This window comes from Amborella trichopoda, chromosome 5, assembly GCF_054954075.1.
Source record: "Amborella trichopoda isolate Santa Cruz 75 chromosome 5, AtrichopodaSantaCruz75HAP2 v2.0, whole genome shotgun sequence".
NCBI classification, from domain to species: Eukaryota; Viridiplantae; Streptophyta; class Magnoliopsida; order Amborellales; family Amborellaceae; genus Amborella; species Amborella trichopoda.
Window position 1 is genome coordinate 3,085,343 of NC_142340.1, and position 23,804 is coordinate 3,109,146.

The 23,804-nt window shown below is 36.4% G+C and overlaps 2 protein-coding genes across 37 annotated transcripts; one reads left to right on the top strand and one right to left on the bottom strand.

The window, feature by feature from the left end:
* The first annotated feature begins 1,353 nt into the window (after positions 1 to 1,353).
* LOC18443366 (YebC-like protein) lies at positions 1,354 to 11,194 on the top strand. 35 transcript variants are annotated; one of them, XR_016055595.1, is made up of 9 exons: positions 1,354 to 1,482; positions 1,767 to 1,924; positions 3,197 to 3,292; positions 5,008 to 5,164; positions 5,297 to 5,574; positions 6,577 to 6,697; positions 7,137 to 7,253; positions 10,475 to 10,693; positions 10,854 to 11,194. XR_016055595.1 is itself a non-coding variant. In XM_088866868.1 (8 exons), exons 4-7 carry the CDS (start codon positions 5,099 to 5,101, stop codon positions 7,227 to 7,229), a joined length of 558 nt encoding a protein of 185 aa, XP_088722994.1. In that variant the 5' UTR covers positions 1,354 to 1,482; positions 1,767 to 1,924; positions 3,197 to 3,292; positions 5,008 to 5,098; the 3' UTR covers positions 7,230 to 7,253; positions 10,475 to 11,194. The 35 variants fall into 35 exon arrangements, 23 of the variants coding, with proteins under 23 accessions (XP_088722994.1, XP_088722995.1, XP_088722996.1 ...); XR_016055600.1 differs by lacking the exon at positions 10,475 to 10,693 and adding an exon at positions 6,775 to 6,814 and having other exon boundaries at positions 3,231 to 3,377; XR_016055593.1 differs by adding an exon at positions 6,775 to 6,814 and having other exon boundaries at positions 3,231 to 3,292; positions 10,475 to 11,194.
* On the bottom strand, positions 10,356 to 17,141 carry CCD8 (carotenoid cleavage dioxygenase 8). 2 transcript variants are annotated; one of them, XM_006853559.4, is made up of 6 exons: positions 16,720 to 17,141; positions 12,253 to 12,996; positions 11,932 to 12,125; positions 11,532 to 11,721; positions 10,926 to 11,028; positions 10,356 to 10,760 (listed from the first exon to the last, which is right to left on the bottom strand). In XM_006853559.4, the coding sequence occupies exons 1-6, from the start codon at positions 17,068 to 17,070 to the stop codon at positions 10,615 to 10,617; spliced, it is 1,728 nt and encodes a 575-aa protein (XP_006853621.3). In that variant the 5' UTR covers positions 17,071 to 17,141; the 3' UTR covers positions 10,356 to 10,614. The 2 variants fall into 2 exon arrangements, with proteins under 2 accessions (XP_006853621.3, XP_088722984.1); XM_088866858.1 differs by lacking the exons at positions 10,356 to 10,760; positions 10,926 to 11,028 and having other exon boundaries at positions 11,639 to 11,721; positions 11,863 to 12,125.
* Between the last annotated feature and the right edge of the window lie 6,663 nt (positions 17,142 to 23,804).

Genomic DNA, 23,804 nt, shown 5'->3' on the forward strand with positions numbered 1-23,804 from the left:
TGAGCATCAAAACAACCTCTTCTAGTGAAATTTTTGAGGTGGGCTCAAATTTGATTGTTTGGCGCCTCGACTCTATAAACTTTTTCCTTACATAGACAGTGTATTTTTTTTAAAAAAAAGTGAGAAAAAAAGTTAGATTGGGTATAAGTTGCATAAAAGGTATAGTCTTGGGTTTTTTTTGTAATTTTCGAAAAACATACTCCTAACAATTTGAATATTATGACCATTACTATTCTTTTACTCTCTTTTTTTCATGCTGCACTTACTTCAAAACTTGAAGGGCAAAAAATTTATATTTATATTTCTACCTTGTATAGGTTTTCTAGATGCAAGTAGAACTTCGAATTTTCAAAATCCAAATTAAATGTTCACTCTAGCCTCAAGCCAGCAAGCATACAATCACAAGCTTATTTGATGCAAATAAAACTTTAGAATTTTACAATCCTAAGTTCAGATAACTTTGGAATTTCAAAATTTAAAGCATTTTTAAGCTGCTGTATAACCACCTAAAAGGAGATCATAACCATCATCGTCAAAGCCTTTTTCTAACTAATTGGGACCGATTACACAAATCATGGTCTGTTATTTTGCTTTATTAATGACCATACCTTTAGTGAGGCCCAAAATATTTGTATCTTTTCTTACTACTTCTAACCATATCATTTTGAGCTTACTTTTTGCCCTTGTTGAGCTTTTTACTTGAACTAAATCATACCACTTATCAGGTGTTGTATTGGATCTATGCCACACATAACCAACCCACTTAAGTCTACTCTCTCTTATGTTATCATCTATTGGTGTTAATTTTATTTCTTCTTATCTTTCTACTCATCTATCTCAACAGCTTCATCTCCATTACACTTATTCTATGGATATAGTGATTTTTTACTGCCCAACATTCCACTTATAGAGCAAAGCTGGTCTTACAGTTGTCCAAATAAATTTTCCCTTCAGTTTCATTAATACGCAACGATCACATAAATTCTGATTGCATATTTCCACTTCACCCTCCCTCCCATCTTTAATTATATGCGCAACACTTTTTTCGATCATTTTATTTTATTGGATTATTGACCCAAGATATCGAATTGCCTTTTCCTTCTTCTTCTTTTCTTTTCTTCTTTTATTTATTTCTTTATTTTATTTATATTTTTATTTTTCGTCTGTATGAAGTTCTTTAACTTCGGATATGTAGCTAAACTACTCTTTCTTTAGGGGCATGATGTTTGGAGAGAACAAGGTAGGAAAGGCGGAGATTCTTGTACCACATCATGCAATATAGACCGTCAGATTTAGAGCGCAGAAGCATGCAAAGTGATTAAAACTCCACTCCCAACGCCCTTTATGGTTTGCAGAAGAGAAGAGAGGCGTGATCCATGGCTGCTGCTGCTTCTTCTCTATTAATTAGGGTTTTTGGAGCTGCTCTCCGCAAAATCTCAACTGGGCTTCTCTCTATTCACCCCAATTCCATGCCTTTGAAATGTATTTGCGCTCTCTCTCTCTCTTCTCTCTCTTCTACTACTACTACTATTGCTACTACTATGAGTGTTGTGTTGATTACTTTATTCAAATGCTGTCCATCTCTCTCTCCCTCTCTCTCTCTAAGCTCTCATATTGGACTCTCATTTGCATGTTCTCTCTCTCTAAAATCTCATATGGGTGCTCTCTCTCTCTCTCTATCTATCTCTTCTTATATCAATCTCTCTGTGTGTTCTTTGTTGTGTTCCACTTCTTGCTGATTGTTTGATTGTTGTTTTTACTTTCAGACATTGGGTCACTCGATAGGAATTTATATTCAACAAATGCATTTCAGATTCAAATGACTCATCAAATTAGAGGGGAATCCTTGATAAGGGCTCGGAAGATTTGGGTCTCCTCTCCATTATGCATGGGAAGGCGCTCTTGCAAAATTGCAACAAGAAAGGTATTTCATTTTTCATAATTATAGGTTTTCCAATAGTATCTGAGAACAGAATACTTGGTTTTAGTAAACATTCAAAAACATAAACTTGGTTTTAGTGTTAATTATTTCTTCTGTTCTGGTTTGATACTTATAGCTGGTTTATCCTTATGGTTTTTCTGTTCTTTTTATCTGTATTAATTGGAAATGGTAATATGGATAGCTTTTTATTGCTGGTTCCTATAGTGGGAATAAGATCTGTTTTGAAATTCTTTAATGTTATGGGAAGAATTTCTGAATTCTTTTGTGATCCAATCATGGGCAGTTCTGGTTAGTATTTGTATGTGATATGGATGGTATTAACAGCTTGATTTTAGTGATATTATTCATTTTAGGAAAATTATATTGAAAAATATGAATGCAATGAAAATTTTGGTATAATTCCGAACTTCAAGAGGTTCCTATAAGACAATCAATAGGCTGTGTAGGGCTAAAAGTCTAATCGCTATGCCTTTCTCCTCGCTCTGTGATTGAATGCCCCCCAATGAACTTGATCATCAGCCATAAATTATCAGACTGAAACAGTTTATAAAATTGGTTAAAATATAAATTCAGTACAAATTGCTTATTGTGCTTGTATCATACTTATGGTTCCAGCCACTAGCTATGAGACATCCCTTTTGTGGGGTCATTATCTACCGTGATGCTCATTATTGGACATAGAAGTTTCTAAGACAATGTGATATGAGTAAACTAGAGATTGATGTTAATGATGTTTACATTGTTGATTTGTGCCCTAAAATATTTGCAGTCTAAATAAACGTATAGGAAATGAGATTGGCAACTTCTTGTTTTACATATGATGGTGTTCTAGAACTATGTACGTGGACTGCATTACTTAATTTTGAATGAGAAATATTTCTTTAGTAATTCTTGATAAATAGGAATATCAGCATGGTATTTTCTGATTGTATGGAGAGATTTGCTTGCCACTTAGTTGTGGTCAATTCAGATTGAACTCCTACTTTAATATAGTGTCTTATAATTTCTTGATGGCTACATCTTGTCTAGTAATATCTTGATGGCTACATATTGGCTCTGGTTATTGAATGAAATAATGTGCGAAATGTGGTGTTTATATTTTGAGTTTTTCTCTCCTTTAATGATTTGGTACGTATCAGAAAAAAGGAGCAATTTTTCTCCTTGGGTTTTTTGTATAGTTATGTTTACAACTATTGTTGTTGAATGTTGTCATTGTTTTACTCATTGACATTATAATGGATTTGTGGATTCTAGGCTGCTAAAGTTGCCATATGTGCCATGACCACAGGGGGCTCAAGATGCAAAGAAGTCAAAACGAAATGGGAAAATTGGGAAGGAAATCGTATCTGCGTGGGTGCTTCAGCTCTAGAATTTTTTATTGGTGTTTAGTCATTTGGATGCTAACTTAAGTATGGTGAAGAAATTTGGAGCTCTGGTCAGTCCTTTTGTTTTAGGCATGTTTAAGAGTTAAAAAATTAATGCAGGGAGAAATAGTTTACTCGTTTGGGGTAGTTAATTAGAGATTCTTAATTGACTTATTTTAAAGGGAAAATTAAAGATACCCCCTAGATTGTACTTTCTAGGCATGCCCCCCTCCTCCCCACCGCCACAATATTTTTAAATCACACTATTAACCCCATTCGCCAAGTAAAAATGTTAATTTTTTTTTTGGTGCCAAACACCATCCCCAACACTCCCCCTCCTGCAGGGAAAACCCCCCCAGGGGATTTTAACCCGCTTTTCTCTACCAACATGCAGCCCGGCATATAGATGCCGGGTTGGCTTCTAATCTTCAAAATGTGGCCAGACTGGCACAAAATGTGCCGGACTAGCTTATATTGAAATTGCGTCAGTTCTGCACAAAATGTGTCTAATCAACTTCTGTGCTCAAGTTGTGTTGATTTGGCACATTTTGAGCCGGACCGGCTTAAAGAGAGAATGTTGGAATGTGATAAGAAAAAGAGAAACATAGGTTAAAATGGATGTGTTTTGGTAAAAGAATCAACCTTTTTACTTGGGGGATAGATGCAAGAAAAAATAGTATTGGGGTTAAGTAGTGTTTTTTTTTTTTGTTTTTGGGGTGGCAGGCCAAGAAAGTACAATCTAGTGGGTATCTAAAATTTTCCTCTATAAAACAATATATGCAGTATAGTTGTTTATTTCTATGAGTTGGAAAAAATTATAGAAGCTCTGACTATTTGTTGTAACCCTTCCCTATAAAATCCTAAGTTGTTCCAATGTACTTGCCCTTGTTCGTCCTTTTGCTCTCATATTTGCAACACATATTTGCGGCTTGGGTAGTCAATGTTTGAAGCTTGGTTGGTAGAACAGATGTGCTGTCTGAAGTTCTCAGCTCTGGCTAGTTTGGTTAAGTATATATAGCTTTGCCGTTCAAAGGAAGAGCCTGAACATGTGCTTTTTTTCATAGAACCTGATGGTTTTGGATTTTCACAATGTTCCGCTTGTTTTGGCTTTATATCAGAATTCTTTGGGGCAAACACGATCCCTTAGTAATTGCAACCTCCCAAATTAGTGGAAGGTGTGCAAGAAGTAAAGCCGTCTCAATTTTGGCAAAGGTGTGCCTGCATATCTCCGTTGCTTGCAAGCTCTAGCATGTGAGACAAATGGGCTCATGATCTTTGTGTGCACCACTTTGACTGTCACTTGGATTTAGAGGAGAATGAGTTTCTCATGTTTCTAGTGACCATCTTATACTCCACTTGAAAATGGTAAAGCATGTTCATGTTGTTGAAACTGCTTGTATTGCCATCTATTAAATTTACCATTCGGAATGTGGCTCTTTTAGTAGTTGGTTAGCTTATGCACAATTGCTTATTGATCTTGTGAAATAAATGCTTGTAATCCCAAGTGGTGCAAGTACTCCTATTGTTTGTACTTTGTTTTGTTTTTCCGTTTCAGTTGAGCTTGAGTGTATTCTATAGCCTCTTGATGTGTTTATTTGTACGCATCTTTTTTAAAAGTATGCCTCTTACATTTTATTTTGTGCTCTTCTCCTACTCCTTTTATACCAAATGGCACATTTTCTTATTGATACAAAACTGCAGTGTCAAGAGAGGCGGTCCAAACCGAATATCGAATGCAGTCTTGGCTGCTGTGCTAGAAAAGGCAAAGGAGCTTGATGTGCCGAAGGAAATAATGGAGCGGAATATTAAAAGAGCTTCTGAAAAGGGACAAGAAGCTTACATTGAGAAGTTTTACGAGGTATTTATGGTGCCATACTGAGTGTTAAAGTTTCATGGCCATTATTTTTCCAAAAAATATTCATCTAGTTTTGAACCTTTTAGTGATTAATACGCATAATTGCATATTTATTGGATATTTTTTGGGTACTAGGTATATGGCTTTGGTGGCGTCTGTATGGTAGTTGAGGTTTTAACGGACAAAGTAACTCGATCGGTTGCAGTTGTCAGAACAGTAGTGAAGGATTGTGGTGGGAAAATGGCAGATCCTGGATCAGTTATGTTCAAGTTTAGGCGAGCAAGAGTCGTAAATATTAAGGTTACCGATGTTGACAAAGACTGGCTTCTAACTGTTGCACTAGATGCTGGTGTTGAGGATGTTATAGAACCTCCAGCATATGAAGATGATGATCCAGAAGATCAATCAGAGAGGTGAGGGTTACGTTGTTATGACTATTATGTTTGGTAAATAAATAAATAAAAATGTTGCATTTGTTACTTATTTATATAAGTTTAATATTGTTTGGTAGTTTCTTACTGGAATTTAAATGCTTGTATTCTGGGATGGTATACCATGGTTCAACTCCAATGGAGTATGAAAAACTGTAGTCAGTTGGGGTCATGATTGTCACATGGAGTGATGGATGGTGATGGATGGAGTTTAGGACCTGGGGTGATGTCCTTTTCTATTGAGTCTTGCTCTCTCTCCACCATGTCTGTCATTCTTCATTAGTGACCTCAATGAACCGTGATTTTTCCATAGATCATTAGATTATTATAGTACCCATTCCTTTAAAAAGTTTATTCTTAACTTCCTCGTGAAGGTTTTTATTTTTTTGAACTGTGGACCATCCGCCTTGTGGATTGCCCATCTTTCTGATCAATTTAAGGTTAACATTCTCAAAAAAAAAAGTTTATTCTTTGGAGAATAAATCATTTTGTTGGATGATGATACTAAACCAGATTGCCTTCAGTTGGAGTGTTGGACTGAGCTGTAGGTGTGCTTTGCACCTCATGAGGGTTGATGATCCGATCAGCACACTGCGGGCCCAAATATATTTTGTAAAAAATACTATTTCACGTTCACCTTCCTAGTTCCCCTTTTTTTATAGAAATTTCTCTATTTCTCTTTCACATATTAGGTTGGAATTCTTTTGCATGCTTGCATTAGTCTGCCTTTTTTGAACACTAAAGAGAAAAAATTTTCATATCCAAGCAGGAAATTATCCAATAATAACTATTTGTTCCAGTATATTAATTTTGTTATTAACTTTTTAATAATATTCTGTGTGTATTGACTCAATAAGAACAATCTGGTTGTTATGAAATGGTATTATACGATGCTAGTTATTGTTACCTGTATGTGTATTGGGCGCCTCTTTCTTTTACGTAGTTATATAGGGAATGGGGTCTAATATAATATTTGTTTGATAGATATTACAAGATTGTAAGCCCGGGTGAAAATTACTCAGATTTACTGTCTAAACTACGAGAGGAGGGGATTGCTTTTGAACCAGACAATGGTTTTGAGCTTCTGCCATTAACAACTATTGAGGTATGTTATTATTTGGCTCTAATATCTTTGTATCATTAATGCTATCACTTCTTGTTGCTAAAGACTTCTATTTTCAGGTTAGAAATCGTTCATGGGCTTGATCGCCAGTCCTTGTTAGTTAAGTCTCCAAAAACATCTAGATGCAAAAAGTTTTCTGTGCTGAACTATTTCATTATGTATGAGAAAATATAGGCTATTTATGTTTTTTCTTTTGTCCTTTCTGTTACACTGGCATAACCGATTGTCTTGATGTAAAGGAAAGTATTTTTTCAGTAAGAGGGTCTTTCCAGTGTCTATTTTTCTGATTTCCTTGATGAGTCACTGGAGATTTTTTTTAAACATCTCTATTTCTTACATATTTTTCGGGCCCATTTATTTGTTCTTATATATTATTACTAAGCGTCAGTGTGTTATATATTACTTGTTACAATGGATACAGGTGGATGATGAAGCCATCGACTTAAACAAGGAGCTTATGTACAAGTTACTTGAGCTGGATGATGTTGATGCTGTTTATTCAGACCAGAAATGACCGACATTTTTTATATTTCAATGCGTGAGTCATTGGTCTCATTTCGGTTTGATATTTTACCCCACAATAAAAGTATACATGCCAAAAATCACAATTAATGTATGTTATGTCAAAGGAAGGCTTTATCTATATGGGCTGAACCATTCTGGTTCTGAAATTAGATAGGAAAATTGGGTATTTTTCCCTGATGGAGAAGAAAGACAAGCTTGAGGAGGATACAAAGGGGGCATGGTGGTTCTCTTATTGTTTTATCTAATATAATTGCCGAAATTTTTTCCTTTGTTTGATTATTCAAGTTGGGATTTTTAATAGGAATTATTATTGAAGTAGGAAATGAGAAAGGCATGCAATTTTATGCATAAATATCATTGATTGTCAGTTTATTGATGAGTTAACAGCTTGTGTAATAGACAATGATGATCTCTTTTGGAGAGAAATTTGGTGAACCTATAATTGTTCTTTTGAAGTATTCTGGACTGGTTTGACTTCTTAATGCTAGAAGATTCCCTTTGATGAAATGATAGTCTCAACCTTTTAGCATGAAATTAGGGCAGCAGCTAGGCGAATCGTCTAAGAGCTAGTTTCAATATCAAATAAAAAAAATCTCATTATTGGAAAAATTGCAAGATTTTCAGATGCACATTGTAAAAGATCTGAAATTTCTTTTCTACTCTTAAATAATTGTTTGGTTGGATGTTTTGAAGGGAAAGCTTTCTATATGCCACTAAGAATAGGGAATTTATATATGCCACCCATCTCCTAGTTGTTTGATTTGAATGGATGGCTGAGATGACATCAATCACAATGTCACACATAAATACTATTTTATTTTTAATTTTTTTAATACAAATCATATTGACACCAAATTTGGCATGTCCGGTCCTTTCATAGGCTCGCATCATGAAAATATTATTTAAATATTTTTTTTAGTTGTGTTCCATTGAGCTGATCACACACCAAATTTCATGTTCATATGATTTGTAAGACAAAATTAAAAAGAAATTACGTTGTTTTGTTAGATTTAGATCAAACAGTCAAGGCTCACTTGTGACATTATTGCTGAAGGTATTCCAGCCAGTCATTCAGATCGACGGCTGGGCTAAAAGAGGGTGGCATATATAAATTCCTTACCTCTGTACCCCATTGAGAACGTGTCTTGCTTCGATAGAACTTTTTCTTAGTAAAATCACAACAAAAACACCCCACAGAATCCCCAAGATATAAAATCCCACCTGAGATGAGAGATGACAACGACCAAGCCCACACAGAAGGAGTGATGGAGAGATGCACATGGCTGAACCTTAGAGAGATAAGGCACTTGAACATCCTTGTCACTACTTTGCTCTCTTGTTGTTTAATTCCTCAATCTTTCTTTCCACCTTCTCCCTCCCTCTTCCCGCTCTCTGATAGTTTTCCCTTTGCTCTATACTTCTTGTGTTTTAGGGGTAGCAGATGGGTCATGTTGACTCGTAGACCTGGGAGGTTGACCGGAACTGGGTCTGGGTCCTAGTGTTGGATCTGACAGGTCGGGCTGTGTCCAAATGACTAGACCCCACCGTAATCGGGCCCAGGTCCAAATGACTGGACCCCACCAGGTCGGGTTATATAAGTTTAAAAGTACATAAAATACATATATAAGATATGATAAAATACATATAATAGTTTTTTTATTTTTTTATTTCTAGGATCAGACCCATCGCCCTGGTGGGTCGGGTCTGGCTCGGTCCGTCATTGCCACCCCTATAGTGTTTCCTTGCCTCCTCCTTGTTCTTGAGCATCAATTATCTGCATCCATGGCCATTGCCAAACCCCTCAAGTTCTCTCTTTGCTCCTCTCCTGCAAAATGAGGATCTCAAACCCGTTCTCAAAGCCTGGATTCTGGAAAGAAAGTCTTCACGCAGGCCCATATCTAGATCAAGAACACCCATTCTCACTCTATTATTGTCTAGCTCAATTTGCCCCATGTCTATGGCATTTAGCTCTTTGGTTTTATCAATGTCTTCTTTCTGCACTCTCCTTTTTCCTCGAAATTGTGGGTGATGGCTACCATCTTCACTCTCCTTTTTCCTCCAAACTTTGGCTCATGGCTGCCAAGAGGTGTTGTGCATCAGTCTATGCATTTTTGCTCCTGGATGAGGAAGATGGGGTTGGATTTTTACATGGAAGAGTCTCCCAAAAGGAGAAGTCGTGAAGAAGATTGTCTCCAATGATGACACTGAAGATGGATACGTTATTTTCCAATGATGACACTGAAGACGGTGATGTTATTTTTAACATTTTTCCCATGAAAGTTTTAAAGAAATGATTGAAGGATTCAAGACCTAGGGTTGAACAGAAATTAGGGTTTTAAATAAGAGCACTATGGAGATGCGGACAAGGATTCAAGGGAGATAGGTAGGGGCAGAGAATGTATGTCATTTGGATCCAGGGGAAATAGTTATAGAGAGCATGGCATGTGATGGGTAGGCATGGGAGTTGAGAAAAGGCAAAACTTGTCATCTGAACAATTAAGTCTTGACTTAAAATTTTCCAGATAGGACTTTTTCTTAGATTTCAGCCTGGTGATCCCTATCCTTTCGTTCACATGTCTCTGATCGTCACATTCCCCACCATTGCCGGAGTTTTGGCCGGAATTCTCCCCATCGCATACTCTGCGCAAGTCTCCCACCTCTCTCACTGCTCCTTGCGGGACTTTGTGCTGGGGGTTTCTCCCTTTGTGGTCTGTCCATGCCTTTCTAAAAAACTTGATATCCAAACAGCCTGAATTACTTCTCACTAGATTTTTGAATTATGATCCAAAAATCTGCTAGTTTGGGTTACACCCAAAGTAGCAGTAATGCACCTGTTTCTCTTCTGATCATTATACTTAGGAATGGAAAATATGCTCGAGTCTTAGTCTATGGAAGACAATGTCAAAGAGGCTCGAAAATTTGATTGTTGTGCCCAAGCTTATCATTTGGATTGTTCCTTGGCAGCATATAGCTCCCTTTTTCGATATATTACTTGAATAAACTGTGAAAAGAAGAAACATATCTCCTAACTCATCCAGGTAAAACCATGTTTCCATGAAAGGAAAACCACCCAATGTAGAGGATGCCAATTTTTGCTTGTTTACATACAATACCATGACACAGAACACAACTCATTTTTTTTTTTTTTGGTAATGCCAATTTTTGCTTGTTTACATACAATACCATGACACAGAACCCATATCTAATGTTTTTTTTTTTTTGTATCTAACCTAGTAGAAAAGCCTCAATCTATGATAAAAAGGAAAACAGTAGAGCTATCCACACAAGTAACAGTTGATGAATTCTGTGAGTACAAGAAGGAACTTGTCTGGCCACTATGAGATCTCGTCCAAAAGAGATCTGTTGGGAGGATTTCAGTTCTTTGGGACCCAGCATCCATGGAGGCCATATGGAAGGCCGTAAGGAAATCTTGCTCTAGCAATCTCTTCAAAGGTGGGGCCATCAAATAAGATTGCATATCCTCCGCCTTCTTTGTCGCTTACCATGGAAATCACCACACCTACAGCCAAATCCATCACAAAATGTTCACTTGCTTTGTACATGTATGTATGTATGTATGTGTGTATTACGATACATGTTTGTATCTATGCAGATAAATGCACGTGTGTTTATCTATGATGAAAGTACTATCGAGGGATTTTAGAGATGGAGACTAGCAGCTGACCATCATCTTCAGCTGTGGCACCGGGCCTGGCTACGAAGAAGGGTTCGGAGGGTACACCACCCTCATCATGCCAGTTTTTTGCTGTCTTGATCTCCAAATCAATCTACAGTAATCAAACACTCGTCAAACAAGAGCATCATCATAAACCAAAGTTTTCCTATTCTAGAACACAACTATTGAAATGTTGTATTTCAGCCGAGCGCTGATGAATGACCCAGGTTTTGGTTGGGCAGTTTAGAGTAATGCTAATTAGAAATATTCCATGGCTCTCCTGCAAATTCCATTTATACTGTCTGCAAATTCATTCTATACGGCAATGTAAGAGCTTCAGCTCGTACCGCAATGTAAAAGCTTACGCAACACAAAACTTCATAGAAATTTGGCCAAAATGAGTCAAGAGACTTGAGTTATGAGCCAGTTTTCCTTCAAATCCCATGCTTAGTTAAAAAAAGAATAAAAGAAGGAAAAAAGTAAAAGAAATTCCACAGAAATTTGGCCACCATGAGTATAGAAATTTGAGTCATTAGATAGTACTATTTCAAATCCCATGCTTGGTTTAAAAAAGGGGAAAAAAAGTAAAAAAGTAAAAAGAAATTATAAGCTTGCCTTTGTAATTGTGTTTGGGAAGTTACAGGGGCGCTTGGCTCCAGATGCATAGAGGTATCTGTATTTCTTGCCCAAATAAGCAGGATTGAAGCTGCACATATCCATCCCTCTTCCATGTTGATCTGGGTCCAAGGCTGCCTCCAGCTTCCCCATTGGGCTTCCATCCAATGGAATTGTAAATCTCCCAACCCTGCATGCTCAAAAGTCAGTCCTCCACATCTTCTCACCTCTACGTTTCTTAAGTTCAAGGATAATAGGCATGAACTTCTTGAATCTTAGGCAAGTTTCTAAGCTTTTTGAAACCCTTGAAGATTTAAGGTGGTAAAATTACCTGGGGCAATATTGCAAATACCAACAGCTTTTCTAAATTCTTGTGTGTGTGTGTGAGAGAGAGAGAGACCTGGCATCTGGTAGTACATCTTTGCCAGAAAAGGATCGTAGGTTTTGCAAGGTAAGCCTTTGAAGAATTGATGCGTCTGCATTGTGCTCGCAACAATCAGCAATGATCGCAGTCACGCGCCCTTCCTCGTCATGCTCCTCATAGGCATTTACGAAATGAAACGTCACGTATAGTGGCACCTCAACGCTGGCAACCTGGAAAAACAGAAAACTGTATTGTAGATTGATTGCAATCCAACATGGACCTGATTTACATGAATCAAGGTCATAAAATGTTATGAAATGGAGAGAGAGAGAGAGAGAGAGAGAGAGATCGACATACAACTTTGCCACTCCTCTTGCACATGACATGCATGAATCCCTTTGACTCGGGGTGCCACTCGAACTTAAAGAGTGGTGTTGGCTCCGCCTTCAGTAAGTTCTGCACACAGTATCTCAGCGGCATCTCCGGCACTAGAATGTAATTCTGTGTCACTGGGAAACTATGCACCCACCCTGGAGCTGGGCCTCCTCTACAATCCACTCTTCCAATCAACTCTCTCTTATTCGAACCTGCAACCATCCTAACCACCCTATATCCAGGGTAAACCAAGTCTGGCAATAATGTCAGAAACTCCTCGTCAGTCACAATTGGATGAGCAGAGTGTATGAGCCCACCCAAGTTATCAGTATATTCAAATTTCCCGATTGTTTTCAGAGTGTTGGGATCGACTTGTATTGACCCTTTTGTTGTCTCTGTCATACAAACGACCCGACCATCACCTAGTTTGATGACACCAGTGTTGGCATTGTCGGTTAAGGATTCTCCAGAGACTAGGGAGGCAAGCTCGCCGATGTACGCGAGGAAGTTGGCGGTCTTTGGGACCTCGGAGAATTCTCGGTAGCAAAGGCGGCCATGTGATTTGGCGGCCCTGTAAGCTTCTGACTGAATTTGGCTGTGGCCTGCGATGAGGCGGCCGTTCTCGAAGTGCAGGCGGATGAGGGTAGCATAGCCATCAAAGAGGTGCCTGAGTCCATAGTCCCCAATGTTGAACATGCCTGGGCCATTCCTCAGGTATGTGCCACTCTGTGAGAAAGATGCACGAATTACATGCCTGGGCCATTCCTAAGCTAGGAATATCTTTTAGATCCCAAATTTTAGGGATATAACATTTTGAACATGGGAGAACCCTCAAAAAAAAAAAAAAAAAATCAAATCCGACACTCTACTTGCTTGAAAAGAAATATCATCCCAAAAATGGACCGTCCAATCTTTGTAGAGCATGATCTAAGTGTTGAATAACTCAAAGTCCATTGTTATTTGATTAAAAACAGTCATCTGATTCTTGGGCGGATCCCAAAGTTTCGAATAAAAAAAATCCTCACAAGTAGCTCTTTTGCCCAGGGGAGTTAATGTATAATATGCTCCATATAAACAAGTTATATGCGCAATATATCACTCCTGTACATAAATTTACATTTTAATGAGTAAGCTAGCTTGGTTTGAATGGGTTTCCAACCAGAATAGTAGAAATGGAGTCACATCACTAAGGCAAAGGCTGGAATCCATAGTGGAAGATTTCATGAAAAAGGATTTCGAACTTTTTGTGGAAAACGAGGTGGGTGTGAATTTAGAGAGAAGTTTCAATTTTCATTTTTAGATTGATAGCTTTGGAATCCAATTTGACTGAGAGAGGTTAAAAGTTGGAAGTTTAAACCCTTGAAATTTCTCCTAAAAAATCTCTTTTGATTTTTTTTTTTTTTTTTAATTATAATTTTCTCAGTTGTTTTTGGTCATTCCCCTAAGTTTCCATGTGAACCAAGTATTTTTTTCCACAACAATGGACTTCTGTTTGAATGCTAATATTTTTTTATTTAAAGATTTAAGCTCCCAGTTGAATGGGAAGTTGTTATCCTTTTTCAGCCTCTTGGTTCATGCCCAGCTACTTCCCTCGGTGGAAGAGATTTTTTTTGTTTTAAATGCTTTGTCAAGAAAGTTAATGAGCAGTTTTGTTTCTATAATTTAAGGAAAGGTATACAACAAGATAATTTACCTTCGGTGGGAGGAGGACATAATTGCCTGGGGCCCTTGGATGTGAAATCTAGTGGCTAGGAATTTAAATAATTTTTTTTTGAACTTTGTAATCCACTTCAAATTATTAGATTTTATGGGTAGAAGTGAATCTGACCTCTTTGTACTAAAAGTAAATAGTTACATAGTATACAATCACGTAATTTAAAGATTCTTAAAATACTCTTCACGTAATTTAAAGATTATTAAAATACTCTTTTTTTGTATGTACTGTATATCCTATCCATAATTATCAAGACCGGATCATACATGTTGGCTCGACCTGTGCCTTACTAGCACCCATGTTAAATATGCCTACAACCAAAAAAACTTAACAACACCCATGTTTTACTAGTTTTGGCCAATGGATTGGTCAGTTGAAAAACAAAATTGGGTAATGCATTTAACCATAGTTTACATTTTTAAATTATAGTTCTTATTTTTCTTTACTTTTTATAAAATCTGGGCCAACTGGCTCGGTTGGCCAGAATTCGAACTGATTTTAATAGGGCCGAAGTATATCCTATCCTAATAACTATGATCTTGGATCTAATGTGAAATTAAAAAGATCCAATGTGCAATTAAAATCTCGACTGTATAAAAAAAGAAACAATTTATATAAGTGCGAGGCTCTAAACAATTAAATTAGGGTGCACCTCAAATTTCATTAGGAGAGGTTATTTTGATGCCCAAATATCCTCAAATTGATCATATCTACGTCAAGATGCATAGACATGAGAAAAAAAAAAAAAAAGTTTTGAAAATATTGGATCTTGTAATGTATTTTTGGACTGTCAATTTTTAAGGTGATCAGTTCAATCTACATTATTTTTAAAGCTTTAAATTTTACAATTAAATATAAAAATATATTTTAAGATTATCATAAAGATTTTCAATATTAAAACCATATTTATCGGCACTAAAGGTGTGCTTTACATGGATTGTTTAGAGCCTCATACAAACCGCACCCTTTTATATATGGGGCGGTCTATTTCCCTTTCAAATCAAATAAAGAGGTCACTTTCATCCTTTACCTTGGACTCCACGAAAATCATTTAATGGAATAATTTTCAAGGAAAAGGGTAGTTTGGATATTTTATGTAGTTGAAAAAGTCTAGATGGTGATGATGATGGCCGACTAGACCAACCGAATCAATTGCGACAACTTTGGTTGTCGGATTTTCTTGGGAAAATAGTTATAAATTGTTGCAAGTAAGGGTGTAAATGTTTTAGGTTGAATTGGGGTGGACATGAATTGGAGGGTGGCAATGGGCTGGGTGGCCCGGCCCGTCATACTGGCCCAAAATAAATTAGGGCCTTTGAGGGTCACGCTTGGGCTAGGCCAAGCTACACCCAAACCAGTTTCATGAGCCCAGCCTTTATTTTCTCTTTTTCTTTTTTTCCTTGTTTTTCTTGAATTTTACTTGGTCGAACCTGACTTGATAGGGCTAGAGCCGGGCATGAACCGGCCTTCAGGGGTATAAAGCCGGGCTTGGCCCAATGTCAGCCCTAGACTGGGTCCTAGTTGGAGCCTGACCCAGGCCGGTTAGGTCCATTATCTTCAAATTCAACAAGAAAATATAAATTATTATATATATATATATGAAAAAGTTTATATAGAGCCTAAGCTCTAAACAATCAAATTAGAGCCTACCTCAAAAATTTCACTAGAAGGGGTTGCTTTGATGCCCAAATATCCTCAAATTGAACATCTCGAGATCAAGATGCATGGAGCTAAGAAAAAAAAATGGATTTCAAGTTTTGGAAATATTGTAATTTGTAACGTATTTTTGGACGGTTAATTTTTAAGTTCTTCAAGTTTTCATAAATCTGCTTAATCTAAACTATTTTTTAAGCTTTAAAGTTTACAATTAAAGATGAAAATATATTTTAAGGCAAGTTAAAGATTTCCAGTATTGAAACCGTATTTCTTGACACTATTTTAAGGTGGGCTCTAATTTGATAGTTTAGAGCCTCGGCCATATATATATATATATATATATATATATATAGGAAAACTCTAAAAAATGGCTGTAGGCGAAATTGAATAGTATTTCACTCCGCCACGGATCTACGGGAGCCGTGGCAGTTTCTCGGTTTCTTGTGGTCGTTTCCGTTGCGGTCTTTTAATCTACACGATCCAAAAAATCGAACAACGCCGAGCCTATGGGCGAAAACACTGTTCATTTTTTCCCATAGGCATTGCGTAGTGGCTTTTATATATATATATCCTTGATGAATCCGCACCTGAATCAAACCCAGATCGGGTCCAAGTCAAATGGACCAAGACTCGAACCACAAGGTTATTTGAGTACAAACCTAGACACATGCCAGTTTGACTTGCTAGATCACTGGGTAAACCCGACCCAACCTCATTGCCACCCTTAACTTTGAAGGCATACATGTAACTAAAAGAAGCGGGCATCCAAGTAAGGATCTTCTTGTATCTTTGTAAAATTGTGACTTGGCTTTGGCTTCATTATTTCTTAAGCAGCCTTCGGTGGATGAGATATTGGAATTTACCCCTCAAACACCAACTGAGAGAGAGACACTTAGAATATTTTCCTGTGTGTAGGTGACTGAGATATTGGAATTTGCCCATCAAAGACCAATAGAGAGAGAGAGATAGATAGATAGATAGAGAGAGAGAGAATATTTTCCTATGTGTGGGTGGTTGAGATATTGGAAGTTGCCTCTAAATAATCAAAACACAGAGAGAGAAAGAGAGCTGTTACATACCAACCAGAGAGGAATTTGGCCTTGGACCTCCAATTCTCCTTCCCATCTCTCTTGCCTTATGCTCTCCCACGCTACATGCTTCTTCCTCACCTCAGTATCCCTCACCAGAACAGTATTAGCCTGCGGAGCACCACTAACTCCTTCCAAGGCTACATTCATAACCCTAAGTTTCAATGGCAAATTCATCCCATGAGAGCCTTTTTTTCCATGCCCTGAAAGCTTGCTATCTCCTAACTTTGATGAAACAATGTTGTTTCTGATCACCCCAAAGCTTGTGAAAGCCATGAGAGCGTGAAAAAGAGAAGGTGAAGGCTCACAAAGGCTATAAACTTCATGACACAAAGCTGACATATATATATGGAATGGTTCATGGAGGAATCTTGAATGTTTTGAATTCTTTTAGAGAAGGAACACACTCAATATTTACCCAAAAAACAAAAAAAGGGACAAATCAATATTGTCTCCAAAGCAATGATAATTGATGACTATATTGCCCCTTATTCTATTCAGGACACTGTTTCTATCAATCCATGAAGAAATGAGTCATCCCTTAAAAAATTATTTTTGAGATGTATTTTCGACTTAATTTTTAAGAACATGTCATCTCTAAATTGGAGATCGTGAATACAAAAAAAAAATAAACTTTAAAAGTTAAAAATAATAACTCTATTGAAAAAACATTTGGACTGTTAATTACAATTGTTTTTAAATGGATCGCATATTTCTATCCATCTTTAATGTGGATGCTTTACACTTCGAGGACGGCAAACGTGGAATGATGTCCCTGCCGCATGAAACAATTTTCTTTCTATTAATCAATGACCAAAAGCATAACTGCACTAAATATTCCTCAAAAATTACCAAACTTCCCCTTGCCCATTGGAGTATTTCAGTTGGAGCTTGCCCAACCAAGAGAAAGGTGATCCTAGAGAGAGAGAGAGAGAGAGGGCTTGCCCCACAAAAGCGGGGGTGGGAGCTTTTTTTTTTTCTTTTATTTTTATTTTTATTTTTATTTTTGGGAGAGTTTTTTCTGGATCGAGTGAGAGAGAGAGTAAATAGGAGCCTGCCCCACCAAAGGAGAGAGAGAACTTGGGGAAGAGAGGCTTTTGAAGGTTTTTTTTTTCAATGTGGAGAGAGAGAGAGAGAGAGGAGGCGTTTAAGGCTTCTCCGATAAAATACTGTTTCGTTATTATTTTTGTGTCCCCTTTGTAGCCTCCAAAGTTAAATCCAACCCATCTTTATCATTATTAGATATGCAGATTAAACTTCAATTTACACAATAAAATATGTGCTCTTCAAATCTAGACCGTCTATTTTGTATTTGTACAAATTAAATATTGAAACATGGTCGTCATCATCATTACTGTTATCATAGCTTTTTTTCAACTATTTGGGATCGGCTATATGAATCCTAGTCTATCATTATGCTCTTTCAAAGGGCATACTCTTTGTGGGGCCAGAAGTCCTTATGTGTTTTTTCACTATTTTTAATCATATCTTTTTGGACATGACCCAACTCGTATCTTCTAACAAGTGCTATACTGGTCAACACTACATATGACCTACCCACCTAACTTTCTCTCATCTTATTACCTATTGGAGCCACATCTAAGTTTTCCCTAATGTATTCATTGAAAATTCTATCATTTATTGTCTTGTCGTTTATTCATTTCAGCATCCTCATCTCAGCCATGCTTAACATATGCATATATTGTTTCTTGACCATCCAACATTCTGTCCATAAAGCAAAGTTGGTCTCACAACTATCCTATAGAAGGGTGAGGATCTTAAACTTTCTTTTAACCCATCCCAAGCCCGGATAAATGAGGTGGGTTGTGTTAAGTAGAAAGCCAATACAAAACTTTGAGCCAAAACTTTACATGAAACCTTAATCTAAAAAATCTTGAAAGGTGGTCCCTACTTATTTTAACAAACTAAACTGGCATTTGAATTAGCCTCAAGGAAAATGAACAAAACAATTTTCTTACGAAAATAAAAAAACAAACACATCACATTTGATTCAAGGGCTCCACAATTATTTTTTATTTTTTGACAAAATTTATATCCTTATTAATATCAGCATATTACAAAACAATTACAGAAAGGATGAAGCATCCTCAACAACAAAAACATTCGCCATGGTTATATTGTGCTTTGCAAGTCCGATCTATCACGACATTGGCCTCTCTAAAAATATGTTTGAAAAGGAAAAATCAATAGAATCACAATTTTTCACAACAGATAACCCCAAAGAACACAATATCCATGGGATTTCGTATTGCTTGTTACACCATTCAAATGATATTAAAGGAGTTTCCCTCCACCAACAAGTGCCATTGAAGTTGTTTCTAGTTGAAAATATTGAGACCATGAAAGAGGTTTGCTTGATTTGCAGTAGTAACACCTAGCAAAACAAAACATTGTGACCAAGTCAGTTCCTAACAACTGCCCAAACACCTGTTGGCTCTGGATTCCCAAATAAATTTCCATCAAAATTCAGGTTATAAAAACCTTCAAGAGGAATATAGCTACAACAAACAGGTCTAGCTTTAATTATCTGTTGCTTAACTAAATTCTCCAAATTCAAAATAACATCAGACACAGTAACCCCCCATCCTTCTTTAGTCGCATAAAACCAACTTCATAACAAATGCAGAATTCTTGTCTTAACACTTGCAGTGTCTCTAACAATCCCTTCGAATGTTCGTGAATTCCATTCCCTCCATAATTTCCCACAATATAGCTCCACACGAAAATCTTCCAAATAACCTTCCCCACTTTAACTCTATCTTGTAAAATGACATTGAAAAAAATAAATGGTCCCTTGTTTCTTCGTCCCATTTGCATATAATGCAAATATTTACGAATATCTTCCTTCTTTTTTTCAATTTATCCACCGTTAACATCCTCCCCTGCAAAACAATCCACACAAAAGCTACACTTTATGTGGTATGGGCCACTTCCACACTTTATTTAACATAGGCAGTGACAATCATAGACGGTCGTAGCCTATATGCCGATTTCAACAAGAAAATTCCATCACTTTCCACCTCCCAAGCCACCTCTTCCTCGGAAAGAAGGTAACAATTTCACTTTCTTGCAGCTAATCAAAAAGTTGAGTAATAACAACATTCGGCATTCTATTATACACTTTGCAATATCAATAACCACTGCAATTAAATTGTTGTGTTGGTATTGAGCAAAGCCAGAAGATGCATGTTCTTTTTTCCTTATTTTTTTTTAGTAAGTAAGCGAAGCAAAAAGATTATTCACCTGCGGGAGCATATTTTCCATTCACATATTTGGGTAAAACCTTATGCAAGAATATTTTCAGAATTTGATATTTTGGTGTCCTAAGTTCTTCTGCCTAGTATCAACCTCAAAAACGACATAATAAGCAATCTGTAAAGGCCTAAAAAATAACAGCCTAAGATTAAATAGAGAACGAGTGTTTGAAAACTCAAAATCAATTTTTCTATTGAAATAAATTTAGTACTTCATTATTATCATCAGGGAGTCTCATAAGCTTAAAATGTTGAAGAAATACGTAGGCATTAAAGAATAGAAAACAATTTTTTTTCTACCATTAAAAAATAATGAATAAACCCTTGGCTTTCTCTTATGTATTGTTAGGGGATGAAGATTTAGGGGTTTATATTGAGGGAGACCTTTCTATGTTCCTCCTACAACATAGAAGTTTTATCCTCCCCTACCATCCAACCGTCCATTTTTTATCAAGAGAGTTACTCACCGTTTTTTTTAATACAACTTGTCTGAATATGAAATTTGGTACGTGCCATCTTCTCATTGGTGCATACCTATAAAAAATATTAACAATAAAAAATTTTTCGATAAAAAATAATGACCAAAATACACTTTGAATTTTTCAGAGTTATTTTGGTCATTTTATTTTATTGAAAATATTTTTTTTTAGATTTTTCGTTAGTGCGAGTTTAATAGAGGAATGGACGTCCAAAATTTGATGTCAAAATAGTTTATAGAAAAAAATTAAAAATAAAATAGTTTAGAGACGTGTCATTGTGATTAGGGCAATCTTAGCCCTCCATTAAACAATTGACGGTTGGATAAGGGGGAGGATAGAACTCCTATGTTGTAGGATAGTCCTACAAAAATGAGTTAGCGTAAGGGATGTAGGGTCAAACTCTAAATTTGTACCTCTTTCATCTGCCGACATATGCCAGCATGGATTTAGGCTATGTAATATGGTTGGATGAGCATGTATATTATGCTATTTAGGGAGTGTACCTTATTTCTACTCCCTCGGTCAAAAGACTTACTTGGCAGGATTTTCTCAGTCTGAAATAGAGCCACTTAAGAATCGCTAGATGATTATTCTCAAAAGAAAAAATTTAAATTTGAGTTTTCTATCGCATAGATCTCTCTCTATAAATTGGTTGGTTTCTATTCAATTTTGAGACAATATTTTTATAGATTTATCTTTAGGGAAATATCAGGATTATATTTTTTAGAATTAAAATATAATCTCAGTATTTATAAATTTTTAGATTTTTTTTTTTTGTCATTTTTAGCCCAAAATATTTCCAGCCGATACCTAAAGTACCGGACTACGTAGTCGAAGTACCATATCGAATTCTCTATATTCCAAGTGGAGGAACGACCTTTGCAGAATTTTTTTGCATGGAGTTGACCGATCAGCATTTGAAGTACTAGACCATTCTTTAAAAAGGCAGTTATGTACTTCATGTGCCGGACCGACTTCTCAAAAGGTTGTTCAAACCCTAAATTTAGGAGTATCTTAAAAAAAAAAAATTCAGACGAAGCAAAAAGACGGGCATAAAATTGTAAATATTGGGATTATTTATTTCAAGAATAAGGATTTTACATTAATTTCCCCTAAATTTATCTTATCATGAAAGTTTTTGTTTCAATAATTGGACCAAAGGCTGGTTGCATCCATACTTTTTGTGATTAAGGAAATGCTAACTCCAAATAGTTGGATAAGATTCCGATAATGATGATGAATTAATTAATTTTAAAAAATTTGGGCTGCGAGGCAACAATGTAGTATACCAGAAAATAAGATTTTGATAACTTAAAAAAAAAAAAAAAAAAAAAGCCTGTTACTATAAATAAGAGAAAGAGAGAGGCGGGTGTGAGGGCAGTTGCAACACTACTGGTTGTGGATTTGGCAAATTAGTTCTCTTTCTTTCATGAATGTAGGGAAGGAAGCCTATGAATTGGGTGATACTTTGGCAAAAAAAAAAAAAAAAAAAAAGGTGCTCCACTCTCTTCTGTGGTGGCGTCTTACAATGTAATTTCTTTGTTGTGATACGATGATTGTAATGTTCTGATATAGACAATAAAAGTTTTGAATATTGTCAAGAGAGAGATATATCAACCTGATCAGTGATACATGAACAGGCGCCAAAAATATTGAAGTATATGATTTTAGAGAGAGGTGACCTCATTGCTTTCGTCACTTGAGATAGAGAGATGTGGCCTCAAGGGTTTCATTTTATTGGACATCTTTTAGTTACAATGGGGTCAATTAGTGCAATTAAAATAAGGAAAAGTTTATATAGGGCCTACGCTTTGAACAATTACCTCAAAACTTTTACTAGAAAATGTTTTGATGCTCAAATATCATCAATTTATCATCTCGACATCAAGATGCATGGACATGAGAAAGAAATTGATTTCAAGTTTTGGAAATAGTGCATCTCGTAACGCATTTTTAGACTGTCAATTTTCAAGATTTTCATGTTTTCATAGATCTGTCTGATCTACACTATTTTTGAAGATTTAAAGTTTATAACTAAAGATGAACATATCATTTAAGGCTACCACAAAACTTTCCAATATTAAAATCATATTTCTCGACACTCTTTGAAGGTGGGCTCTAATTTGATTGTGTAGAGCCTCGGCTATATACAAACCGCACCCATGAAAATATGCACCCAAATGATCTTTCACGAGTTGGCACTTTGTGTGATTGCGCGAGCATTTAGTTGGCTAGTTTGGATTGACCACTAAATGAGTTTTGTATTATTATCAGGAATAGTATTATGAATCTCCTTGCATAATAAATGATGCAGGATAGTGCGAGTCAGACATGCATTTAGTTTTGGACAATTGTTTCATGCGGGCTAAACCACATTTCTACATATGCGGTCTATATGCGGTCCAGCAAATGTGAAGCATCCATCTTAAAGATGGATGCAAGTAGGTGTTCCATCTAACAACAATAGAAACTAATAGTCCAAATGCTTTTTTGCTATAATTATTATTCTTATTTTATAAAATTTATTTATTTTTTCATATTCATGATCTCCATTTTAGAGATTACATGTCCTTAAAAATCAAGTCTTAAAATCCATCTCAAAAATAGATTTATTACGAGGCCCGCATCTCTGCATATGTGGGTTTGGCCGCGTAGAAACCGTGTCCTTTAGTTTTAGGGCCAACTATGACGGAACACTAAATGAGTTGTGTGCTATTAAAAAAAAATCTCCAGTTTGAACTGGAATAGTCGAGTTCATATTGGAATCGGTAGCTGAGCAATCCGGTTTTAGGGAACCCCAAAATCGACTAATTTAATTTTCTTTTTAAAAAAATTTAATTTTCTTTTAATGTTCGTGCACTAATGTCACTCAAGATTCGCCCAAGTTGGACCAGGTGCACTGGAATTATCCTATTGCAATTGAGGGTCTAATTATGTGTTTTAAACATCAATTGTACAGAAAAACAACCTAGAACCCACTCATATTTGAAAGCACTAGCAAACAGTGCCTATCTCAGATACATAGAACCTACTTTTTATTTGTTTTTTGTTCTATAGTACCTGAAGGAGGAATAACCCTATAGGAGCAAGGTCCAAGCTGACCCTTTTGGACTGGAGGGGACTGGGTTGGTAGCTTTTCCTATCACATATTCTTAAGTGGAGCCTCTCTCTTTGCCACCACAATGGCATATGACCATGTAACTTTTCTTGGAAATGGTATTATTTGGCACCTCATGAAACTTCCATTGCTAATGGTTTGTTGCATAACAATTTGCAGAATTTTAAATCTTTCCCAAAAAGGAAAGGTTTAAGGTGTTATTGC

Excerpts from the sequence above, each read along its gene's own strand:
- LOC18443366 (XM_020673074.2), top strand. The coding sequence starts at position 1,377 with ATGGCTGCTGCTGCTTCTTCTCTATTAATTAGGGTTTTTGGAGCTGCT. Across the intron at positions 1,483-1,766 it reads CAATTCCATGCCTTTGAAAT|ACATTGGGTCACTCGATAGG; the intron begins GTATTTGCGCTC and ends TTTTACTTTCAG. Across the intron at positions 1,925-3,230 it reads GCAAAATTGCAACAAGAAAG|GGGGCTCAAGATGCAAAGAA; the intron begins GTATTTCATTTT and ends CCATGACCACAG.
- CCD8 (XM_006853559.4), bottom strand. The coding sequence starts at position 17,070 with ATGTCAGCTTTGTGTCATGAAGTTTATAGCCTTTGTGAGCCTTCACCT. Across the intron at positions 12,126-12,252 it reads GCAAGAGGAGTGGCAAAGTT|GTTGCCAGCGTTGAGGTGCC; the intron begins GTATGTCGATCT and ends CTGTTTTTCCAG. Across the intron at positions 11,029-11,531 it reads TCCCAAACACAATTACAAAG|ATTGATTTGGAGATCAAGAC; the intron begins GCAAGCTTATAA and ends TGATTACTGTAG.